The sequence below is a fragment of the Martes martes genome (genome assembly GCF_963455335.1).
Source record: "Martes martes genome assembly, chromosome: 6".
Lineage (NCBI taxonomy): Eukaryota > Metazoa > Chordata > Mammalia > Carnivora > Mustelidae > Martes > Martes martes.
The window spans coordinates 23,665,640-23,677,907 of record NC_137893.1 but is presented as its reverse complement, the minus strand read 5'-3'; the positions used below and the strand labels follow the sequence as shown (position 1 = coordinate 23,677,907).

Here is a 12,268-nt window from a genome sequence, read left to right as displayed (position 1 = left end):
CCAGCATGCTTTGTTTGGGGGGGTAGAAATTGACAAGTTTAAAAAAAAACATTTTATTTATTTGACAGACAGAGATCACAAGTGTGCAGAGAGGGGGTGGGGGAAGCAGACTCCCCGCTGAGCAGAGAGCCTGACACAGGGCTCGATCCCATGACCCCGAGATCATGACCTGAGCCGAAGGCAGAGGCCTAACCCACTGAGCCACCCAGGTGCCCCAAATTGACAAGTTTTATATGGCAATGAAAAATACCTTGAGTAAACAAAACAGTCTAATAGAATAAAGTTGGGACACGTGGCTGGCTCAGTTGGTAGAGCACATGACTCTTAATTTCAAGACAGTACGTTCAAGCCCCATGTTCAGTATGGAGTCTATTTAAAAAAAATTTTTTTTATAGATTTTATTTATTTATTTGTCAGAGAGTGAGAGAGAGCTGCACAAGCAGGGGGAGTAGCAGACAGAGGGAGAAGCAGGCTCCCCACTGAGCAGGGAGCCTGATTTAAGACTGGATCCCAGGACAGTGGGATCATGACCTGAGCCAAAGGCAGACACTTAGCTGACTGATCCACCCAGGTGTTCCCACCCCCACGCATTTTTTTTTTTTTTTAAAGAACAACAAACCTGAAGGGCAAACAGTTTCAAGACTTACTAGAAATCTACAAAAAATGAAGATGTGTGGTATTGGCATAGGATAGAAAAATTAATCAGTGGAGTTTAATGATTGGAATGGAGAGCTCAGAAACAGATACCTACTTATATAATCATTTGACGTTTTGACAAAGGCAGTGGACAGTCTGTTGGGGAAAAAATGATGCTGGAATATCTGGATATCATTATGGGAAAAAATGAACTTTGACACCTACCTCAAATATCATAAAAATTAATTTGAGATGGATCATAGACCTAAGTAAAAAAAAAAAACAAACAATGAAGCTTTTCTTTTCTTTTTTTTTTTAAGATTTTATTTATTTGCCAGAGAGAGAGAGTACACACAAGCAGGCAGAGAGGCAGGCAGAGGCAGCGAGAGAAGCAGGCTCCTGCTGAGCAAGGAGCCCGATGCAGAATTCGATCCCAGGACCCTGAGATCATGACCTGAGCCAAAGGCAGCAGCTCAACCAACTGAGCCACCCAGGTGTCCCTAAACAATGAAGCTTTTCTAGGAAAACATTGAATATATTTTCATGATTTGGGGAAAGGCAAAGATTTCTTAAATCCTAGAAAGCAATACTATAAAAAATGATAAATTAGATTTCAACAAAATTTAAAACTGCCGCTCCTTTAAAAAGCACCTTAAGAAAATGAATGGGCAAACCACAGACTGGGAAAAAAATATTTGTAAATCATATATTTGACAAAGGAATAGAATCCAGAATGTACAAAGAATTCTTTTTTTTTTTTTTAAAGATTTTATTTATTTATTTGACAGAAACACAGCGAGAGAGGGAACACAAGCAGGGGGAGTGGGAGAGGGAGAAGCAGGCTCCCTGCTGAGCAGGCAACCCGATGTGGGGCTCGATCCCAGGACCCTGGGATCATGACCTGAGCCGAAGGCAGACACTTAACGACTGAGCCACCCAGGTGCCCCATGTACAAAGAATTCTTAAAAGCCAATAATAAACCACCTAATAAGAATTGGGCCCAATTTTTAAACAGGTACTTCTTTTGGCTAGGAGACACACGCAAAAATACCAGCTTTAATAGTCATCAGGCAAATGCAAATTAAACACGATGAAAGATCATAATACATACCCACCACAATGACTCAAAGTAAAAAGACTTGCAAAGTAAAAAGACTTGATGAAGCTGTGGGGCAACTAAAACTCTCCTACACTGTTGATGGCAATGCAGAGTGTAAGATACTTTGAAAAATGTTTCACATTTTCTTATGAAATTAAATGTACTTCTAACCCTATTACCCAACAGTTAAACTCCTAGATATTTACCCACAGAAATGGGAAGAAAAAAAGTTGACAAAAAGATCTGTACAAGAATGGTTCTATCAGTTAACATATAGACTAAGTGAACATAAAAAAAAGAATGGTTCTAGCAGCTTTATTTATAATAGCCAATAACTGGAAACAACTCAGGTTTTCGTCAGAGGATGGATAAAGAATTTGTAGCATATGAATAAAATGGAACACTACTCAGCAATAAAAAGGGATAAACACATAACAACATGGGTACATTTCAGAAACAGGCCGAGTTAAAGAAGTCTTAAACAAAATAGCATATACTCTACAATTTCACTTTTATGAGGTTTTTAGAAAAGGTTTTATGGTTTGCTTTGGGGATTATAGTATAAAACTTTATCAGTCTACCTTTAAGTGATATTATACCACTTCAAGTATAGTGTAGGAGGCTTACTTTTAACAGTATGCACCCATTTTTTAATACACCCATGTTATACATGCCAAAATACACTGTTATATTTGCTTTAAATAGTTACCTTTTATTTTTTTAAAATTTTAAATTCTTTTTTTTTTTTTTTTTTTTTGTAATTTGAGAGAGAGAGAGCACGTGAGCAGGAGCATAGGGGAGGGGCAGAGAGAGGGGGAGAAGCAGGCTTCCTGCTGAGCAGGGAGCCCAATGCAGGGCTTAATCCTAGGACCCTGGGATCACAACCTGAGCTGAAGGCAGACGCTTAACCAACTGAGCCACCCAGGCACGCTTATTTTTTTTTTAATTTTTAAATGATTTTATTTATTAGAAAGTGCTACTGGTGGGGAAGGTGGGGGGTGGAGGGGCAGAGTAGGAGGGAGAGGCATAAACAGACTCTGCACTGAATATGGAGTCTGGTGGGGGCTCCTCTCTCTCCTGACCCTGAGATCATGACCTGAGCCAAGCCAAGAGTCTGCCTCTTAACCAGCTGAGCCACCCACGCTTCCCTAAATAGTTATCTTTTTAAAGGATTTAGATAAGGGTCATCTGGCTGGCTCATTTGAAAAAGCGTGGAACTCGTGATCTCAGAGTTGTGAATTTGAGCCCCAGGTTAGTTGTAGAGATTACTTAAAAATAAAAATAAAAATAAAAAAAGGTACCTGAGTGGCTCAGTTAGTTAAGTGTCTGCCTTTGACTCAGGTCATGATTCCAGGGTCCTGGGATCGAGCCCCGTATCAGGCTCCCTGCTCTCCTCTCTCTCCCTCTGCCTACCTCCTCATGCTTTCTCTCTCTCTTTCAAATAAATACATAAATAAAATCTTTTTTAAAAAAGGATTTAGGAGTGCCTGGGTGGCTCAGAGGGTTAAATCCTCTGCCTTTGGCTCAGGTCATGATCCCAGGGTCCTGGGATTGAGCCCCGCATCGGGCTCTTTGCTCAGCAGGGAGCCTGCTTGCCCTTCTCTATCTGCCTGTCTCTCTGCCTGCTTGTGATCTCTCTCTGTCAAGTAAATAAATAAAATCTTAAGAAAAAAAAAAAGGATTTAGATAACAATAATGAAGTTTCATATTTACCCATAATTGCCATTTCTGTTGCTCTTAATTTCTCTGTGTATTATGGGGTTCCATCTAATATTTTTTTGGCGGAGGACTTCTTGTTAAGATTTTTGTAGTTCTGGTATTCTGGTGATGAATTCTTTCAGCTTTTTAAATGTCACAAAAAATCTGTTTTTCTGTTGTTGTTTTGTTTTTATTTTTCATTTATTTTGTTTTGCATTTTTTTAACTTTAATTTTTGTGTTATGTTAGTGACCATACAGTACATCATTAGTTTTTGATGTAGTGTTCCATGATTCACTGTTTGCGTATAACACCCAGTGCTCCATACAATCCATGCCCTCCTTAATACCCATCACCGGGCTCACCCATCCCCTCACCCCCCTCCCTTCTAAACCCCTCTGTTTGTTTCTGGGAGTCCTTGTGTCTCATGGTTTGTCTCCCCCTCCTGATTCGCCCCTCCCCCTCCTGATTCGCCCCCCCCCCCCAAAAGGAGGCTTTGTGTCCAGTGTGGAGCCTGAATCGGGGCTTGAACTCATGACCCTAAAATCAAGACCTGAGCTGAGAGCAAGAGTCACAGAGCAAGAGTTACACACTTAACTGACTGAGCCACTAGGGTGACCCAAAAGTCTGTATTTTTAAAGATACTTTGGCTCAGGATAGAATTCTTTGTTGACAGTTTTGTTTTTTTCCATTGTTCTTTAAAGGTATTGCTTCACTGTGTTCTGGCTTATATTGGTTTCCAGTGAGAAGGTGCTGTCATCCTTATCCTTATTTCTCTATATTTAATGTACCTTTTTTCTCTGGTTGCTTTTAGGATTTTTGTTTTCCTTTAATTACCATTTTTAAGCAGTTTGATTATAATATGCCTTGGTGTTGTGCTTGGGCCTCATAGAGCAAAGTAGATCTGTGGGTTTATAGTTTTCATCAAGCTTGGCAATATTTTGACCATTATTTCTTCAAGTTTTTTAATATCCTCTCCTCTTCTCTCCTTTGGGTAATGCAGTTACACATGTATTAGGTTGCTTAAAGTTGCACCACAGCTCATTTATTCTGTCTTATGTTTTCTTACCTTTTCTTTCTCTCAGTGCTTCATTTTGACTGGCTTCTGTTGCAGTATCTTCAAGTTCACTGATTTTTTTTTTCTGCACTGTGTAATCTACTGTTATTCCTCACCAGCATATTATTCATTCTACATACTGTTTTCATCTCTAAAAGTTCTGGGGAGGGAGACAAACCATAAGAGACTCTTAATCTCAGGAAACAAACTAGGGTTGCTGGGGGGGAGAGGGGAGGGATAGGGTGGCTGGATTATGGGCATTGGGGAGGGTATGTGCTATGGTGAGTGCTGTGAATTGTGTAAGACTGATGACTCACAGACCTGTACCCCTGGGGCAAATAATACATCATATGTTAATTAAAAAAAAAAGTTCATCTTAGGGTTTTTAAAAAATATTTTCCATGTCTCTATTTGATAGGGACAATCTTTCTTCATGCTGCTTGAACACATGGAATACAGCAATAACTGTAATGTACTTGTCTTCTAAATTTATTATCTGTGTCAATCCTAGGTCTGTTTCTATTGATTGCTTTTTCTCCTCATTATGGGCCTTATTTTCCTTTTTCTTTGCATGCTTTCGTCATTTCTTATTGGATGTCAGACAGTGTAATTTTTACTGTGTTGAGTGCTGGAGAGTTTTGTATTCCTATAAATACTTCTGAGCTTTGTTCCCATTCTTAGAATTGGTATGATTTGGGGGGTTGTTATTTTTCTTCTGTCATTTGTGATTTTATTTGAGTCCTTATTCTTTTTTTTCTTGGTAGGTCTGGCTAGGGGTTTCTCAACTTTATTGATTTTTTACAAAGAACCAGGTTCTAGTTTTGTTGATCTGTTCTATTGTTTTTTGTTCTGTTTTGTTTTTTAGTTTCTATATCATTTATTTCTACTCTAATCTTTATTTTTCCTTCCTTCTAGTGGTTTTAGATTTTGTTTGTTTGTTTTTGCTCCTTTAGATGCAAAGTTAGGTTGTTTGAGATTTTTCTTCTTGTGGGAGGCCTGTGTTTCTCTAAATTTTCCTCTTATGACCACTTTTACTGCATCTTAAAGGTTTTGGACCATTATATTTTCATTTTCATTTGTTTCCATATACTTTTTATTTCTTCTTTATTTCCTGGTTTACCCATTCATTGTTTAGTAGCAGGTTATTTAACCTCCATGTATTTGTGGTCTTTCCAGATGTTTTCTTGTTGTTGACTTCTAGTTTTATAGCCTTGTGGTCCCAAAAGATTCATGGTATGACTTCACTCTTCTTGAATTTGTTGAGGCTTGTTTTGTGAGCTAAAATGTGATCTATTTTGGAGAATGTTCCATGTGCACTTGAAAAGAAGGTAGGGGCCTGGGTGGCTCAGTGGGTTAAAGCCTCTGCCTTCAGTTCAGGTCATGATCTCAGGGTCCTGGGATCGAGCCCTGCATCAGGCTCTCTGCTCAGCAGGGAGCCTGCTTCCCCTCTTCTCTCTCCACTTGCCTCTCTGCCTACTTGTGATCTCTATCAAATAAATAAATAAAATCTTAAAAAAAAAAAAAGAAAAGAAGGTATAGTCTACTATCTTGGAATGGAATCTTCTGATTTTTCTGTTAAATCTATCTGGTCCAGTGTGTCAGTCAAAGCCATTGTTTCCTTGTTAATTTTTTGTTTAGATGATCTGTCCGTTGATGTAAGTGGGGTGTTAAGGTCCCCTACTGTTACTGTATTGTTATCAATTAGTTCCTTTATTTTTGTTATTGTTATTATTTTTATTATTAACTGTTTTATGTATTTGGGTGCATAAATATTTACAATCATTATATCTTCTTGTTAGATTATCCCCTTTAGTAGTATATAGTGTCTTTCTGTGTCTCTTGTTACAGTCTTTGTTTTAAAGTCTGTTTTGTGCAATATAAGTATTTTTTTACTCTGGCCTTCTTTTGCCATCCATTTGCATGATTGATATTTCTCCATCCCCTCACTTTCTTTTTTTTTTTTTTTTTTTTTTTTTAAATTTTTTTTTTTTAATTTATATTTGTTAGAGAGAGAGAGCGAGCGAGCACAGGCAGGCAGAGTGGCAGGCAGAGGCAGCGAGAGAAGCAGGCTCCCTGCCGAGCAAGGAGCCCGATGTGGGACTCGATCCCAGGACGCTGGGATCGTGACCTGAGCCGAAGGCAGCTGCTTAACCAACTGAGCCACCCAGGCGTCCCCATCCCCTCACTTTCAATCTGCAAATATCTTTTGGTCTGAAATGAGTCTCTTGTAGGCAGCATATAGATGGATCTTGGGTTTTTTTTTTTACATTCTGTCACTATGTCTTTTGATTGGAGCATTTAGTCCATTTACATTCAAAGCAGTTATTGATGGATATGTATTTATTGTCAGTTTGTTATTTGTTTTGTGATTGTTTCTAAAGATGTCCTCTGATCCTTGTCTTTCATGTTTTGCTTAATTGTTTAGGGATATGTTTGAATTTCTTTCTCTTTATTCCTTGCATATTTATTAGTGGTTTTGATATGTGTTTAACCATTATGTTTTTGTATATAACCTCTTCTGCGATGCTTGGATTTTTAAGGAAAAAAATCTGTATATCCATGTACATCTCCAAAGTATTTAGGTCCTTGTAATTACTTTAAAAATCCTCTTTGCATGTATTTCATCTGTAAGTATTATTATAGTTACTCACTGTGGAGAATGTAGAAGTCCTTATTACCAGTCTTGAAAAATGAATGTGCCGTAATTTCGGTACTCTCTCTTATATGACCAAGTGCTCATTTAACTCTGTTTAGAGATCATTAAAAAATTGTAGGCAAGAACTTCTACTGAATTTTTAAATAGTATTTAGTAAACAATGACAAATGTTGATATAACTGTATTATAAAATCTTTATGTCTGAGAAAAAGAATATTAAACAACTACTATGAAAAAAATGGTAGCTAAGTAACATTTCAGGAGATAGATCTATTGCATTGATAATTAGCATAATATTTGAATTGCAAAAAAACTCTTCAATTTAATGAGTACAGTTCTTTTTCACTTAAGTGTCCTATAAAAACCTAAAGGTTTTCAAGCCAAATGAATTTTGTTTAGAATTCTGTTTAGAAAATACTTCTTAGACCATAAAGTTTGGATTCTATATCCTTACAAAGGCAGAGTGTTTTTAAAGTTAACCCCTTAAAAAATTAACTCTTGAAGACTGAAAGGTATTATTTGATTTTACCTTCGCTGATGAGTGGAAACTTTCAGTCAAGAATATTACAAGTGGGCCTTTTACATCTTTCATTGTCATGAACCTACTGAAAGGTACACATTTGTTAAGTTAAACATCTCAGAGCTTTATATGTACATAACAAAGATATTATTCTGTAAGTGAGACCAAAACGTTACCTTAATATAGATAAACTTTTATTAGTGTAATATGAACACAGTGTTCTTCGATATTCACTTTGGCATTTTCCCCAATAAATTTTAAAAGAACTTATTGAGCTATAATCGATATATAATAAATGGCACATATTTAAAGGTACAATTTAAAAAATATTGGCATGTGTTTATATCTGTGAAATCACCACCACAGTCAATACAATGAATATTTCCATCACACTCAAACTTTCTTCTTTCCTTATTTTCATCTCTCCTGGTCATTGTTGTCCTGCTGACCCCCTTTCTAGGCAACCACCAATTTGCTTTGTTACTGTAGCTTTAGTTTGCTTTTTTTAGAGTTTTATATAATTAGAATCACACAGTATGTACCTTTTTTTTTTTTTCTGGTCTGGCCTCTTACTCTGCATAATTATTTTGAGTTTCATCTCTTTTGCTGTGTGTATGGTTTCTATTTTTTATTGCTAAGTAGTATTTCATTATACAGAAAAGCCACAGTTTACTTATCCACTCATGTAATGATGGACATTTTGACTGCTTCCAGTTTTTGGCTATTACAAATAAAGCTGCTGTAAACATTGAGTGTATTTAAACGGTCTTATTTTTTGGGACACCTGGCCAGTTCAGTTAGTGGAGCATGTGACTATTGATCTTGGAGTCATGAGTTCAAGCCCCATGTTGGGCGTGGAGCCTACTTAAAAAATAAATAAATAAAATAAGAATATTTTATTTTCGAATGTTAGCACTTATTAGCAATCATGGCTGTGAACTCTTATCATACAGTAGTGTTTTTTGTACCTTCCCCAACAACCTAATAATTAGGGAAGATTATGAAAACATCTAACTTAATAATCCACTTCCTGCATTTTACCTATTTACTCATTTGAGGTTATTGATTATAGGAAAGGAAAGATCTCATTTTGGATTTGAAAATTCCAATAGCCTGGCCAACATTATCTTACCTTTTGTAATATCCCTAAATAAATATATTAAATGTAACTGAATTAAAGCCTCTTGTCTTTAATTAACCAAAGAGCTTTGCAAATACATTCTACACTGTAATGATGTTATGATGAATATTTTTCTAAAGAGAATAAATGTTTCCTAATGACCATATTTTATTTCCATAAGTAAATGTGGCAGTTGAGGTCTATCTCAGTCATCAAATTTTCTCTAAACAAGGAAATATAGGAAGGAAAGTCTAAAGCATATTTAAAAAAAAAATCAAGACACATAACCTAATTCACGGGTTTTATTTTTGAGAAGACTTTTTACTGTTCCCATTTTTATACTCTTTTTAAAAAAAATCTCATTACTTTGGATTTTACTTTTAAAAGGGATGCTTTATATGCAATAACATTACAATCTCTTGAATAAAATTCCAAGTCTTTTTTTTTTTTTAAGGAAGAAAAAAAAAGAGAGAAAATGATGAAAAATATGGAAAGCTTAAAATTTGCTACCTCTTTCCACTTCTTTGCTCTTGACAGTGTGTGTTCATGTGTGTGGATATGTCTGAACATACATGCACTGTGACACATGCATATTCTAAAGCAAAAAATACTAGCTGTTTATTATTTCATAACTATTAAATGTATAGACTTTTGAGAATGGAATTTTAATTTTTAGGTAATTTCTCTTAAAGTAGAGTGGCCTTAGTGTCATTTACCTTTATGCTAAATATGTAATCTTGATACAAATACATGCATAGTTCTGTCTTTTGATGTGTTTTCATAAAAGGCTAATCTTGTTACACATTTTTAATTGTGTACTGAGAATTTTTACTATAGATTGAGATAAAGGGCAATATAATTCCTTTCCCAGTAAAATTCTGTATATTGAAATATTAAATACTTTAAAAAATATCTGATGTTGAGTTATTGACTTAGGATTATTTGTGATTTCTTCCAAATTCTTTTATTACTTTTTTTTAAACCACAGTTCAAAGCCAATTTGATTGAATGTCTTTTGATTTTCTTTCATAATTTTGTCAATTCTTCTTCTTATTAAGAATATAATGAATTTTGTGTAGTACCAGAATAGAAATCAATTTTGGTTATTTTTCTTTTGCATGTTTATCTTTTTTATAAATAGAAAGCTTTATTTTCTAGATTGAGATATGAGCTAACATTAGATTTAGGCTAAATAAAAAACTAATAACAATTTTTTCTTTCAGATCTCTATAAAAATGGACTCCAAAGAGCTAACTTCGTACCATTCATTGCTGTCCTAAAGGTAAGGAAAATCACTTACTTGTGTTCACTGATTAATACCATATTCACTGATAATTAAGGGCTTTTATAGCATTGCCATGGCCTTGCATTCAAGCAAAATTAATTTTGACACTAGATAGTTACAGTTGAAGACATTAAAGAAGAAAGAATGTTTTTTTATATAGTATTCATCAATGTGTACACAGGAGGAATTATAAAATATAATCTAAATTATTGTCTAACTGAAACATTTGATAGTTTGCATTTATAAATTTTAATTTGAGGTTTACTCATAAATATTATAGTGGAATGTTTAACCTTATACATTGATTTCTGAAAAAAATGTTTAGTGTTCTCTGTTTCTTTCAGGTTAATGGTCTTTAACATGTTTTCTCAGCTATTAAAGTTGCTATTCTAGAGTAGCATTATTACAAAAATATTCTAATATATTTAAATGTGATTGCCATCAGGTTATCATGAAATTATGTCAAGTTGAGGCACATAAATAGTTTAAATATTTGTGTGTATCATCACTGCATAGAGTTTGAAATAGTCTTCATTACAATCTGATTAGGAATAAAGTAACCTCCTTTTTCACTGTTAATTTAAATATTTTTTATACAATTTTTCAATAATTCTATATCCTACCAGTATTTATTGAGAACCTACTATGTGCAAAGTGCTACATTAAGCATGATGGGTAATGCAATCATGAAATAGGCTATGTTTCTTACTTATAAGTCATTTATATTCTAGTTGGGCATATAGTACATGCACAAATATCTATAACACAAAGCAAAATGAAGTACCAAACAAAAATGTACCAAAAAGAAGCATGTGTGCCAAAATATAATTCCCATAATTCTCAGTTACATATTTTTCCCAGTCTATAGCAATATAACTGAAGAAGGGATAAAGTTGTATTATTTTTTTAAAACCCAATAACCTCAAAAATTCTTATGAAGAAAGCATGTAATTATATGCCCCATTGCATATAATGGGGCACCTGGATGGCCTAGTTGGTCGAGTGTGGACTTTTGATTTTGGCTCAGGTTGTGATCTCAGGGTCCTGGGATTGAGTCCATCAGCTCTGCGCTCAGTGGGAAGTTGCTGGAAATACTCTCCGTCACTCTTTGCCCCTCCCCCCAGCTCACACGTGCATGTTCTCTCTCTCTGTCTCTCAAATAAATAAATATTTTTAAAAACGAGAAGAATATTTTTTCTTCAAATATTCTAAAGATATAGTCAGACAATATTTTTGAAGATGTTGTTGGTGCCAAACTTTATTCCCTGTGCTATACTTAGGAGAATTAAAGCATGTATTTCCTTGACCAATTTTAAGTTCCCAGACGTTTTTAATTTCTGTGAGATATTTATAGATTTAAGGCAAAGTACTCTTTGAAGATTCGTGCTGTTAGTATTTTTTCCCCTTTGCATTCATGTTTTACATTTGGGGAGAAGGTAAATTTGTAGTGTTTTCTCTATGCTGGGAATCCAAAGTGATTTGGTAGATATAGATATCAAAATATAAATAGGGAAGCTGAGAAAAATGGGTGCTAAAAATAGTACCTTCGTGTAGCAGAAAATATATAAAATATAAGAGTGAAGGCTCACATAATGAAGCAAGGTAAAGGTTCTCAGGGAACTTTGTAGGTACATTTTTTTTTTTTAACCACAAACCTTATTTTTTGCCCAGTAATTTTTTTGTACTTTAATATATAATAGCATTATTAATAAGCAACTAAATTGGCAAGATTTAATTTAAATTATTTACCTTTTTCGCCCTTATTTTTTTTTTTTTTAAGTAGGGAAAGGAACACCAAAGAGATAAATAATCCAAATTTGAAACTGAATAAGAACTGAGATAAATTTGAAATTGAACATAAACTAAAATTCGTAGGGAATTAAATACCAGATTGGATGAGAAAATATTTAAAATGTCTCATTTCTTCAAAAGACTTCACATGTAACAAAACAGCCTGATAAATATATGCTGTGGCTGGTTTCCCTGGAACTTTTTGGTGGGCATATGTAGTTTCCTTGTAAGGAAAGGTTGTTTCATATTTATTTAAATGATATTTTGCCTATTTACATATGCTAGCATTACTCTTGCAAATTGGCCCAGCTGAGAGAGATATTTAGCAGAAGTCAATCTTAAAACACAAATAGAGAATCTTGGTTTAATCCTAGGGTCCTGGAATCGAGCCCGATATTGAGCTCCCT

The 12,268-nt window shown here is 34.9% G+C and overlaps 1 protein-coding gene across 2 annotated transcripts in view; it reads left to right on the top strand.

Annotated features, from left to right (window-relative positions):
- AFG1L (AFG1 like ATPase) overlaps positions 1-12,268 on the top strand; it is a 218,417-nt gene that overhangs the window by 109,229 nt on the left and 96,920 nt on the right. For both annotated transcript variants that reach the window (XM_080807282.1, XM_080807283.1), the window contains exon 7: positions 10,009-10,067. In XM_080807282.1, coding sequence (XP_080663408.1) covers positions 10,009-10,067 — 59 coding nt within the window. The remainder of the gene's footprint in view (positions 1-10,008; positions 10,068-12,268) is intronic.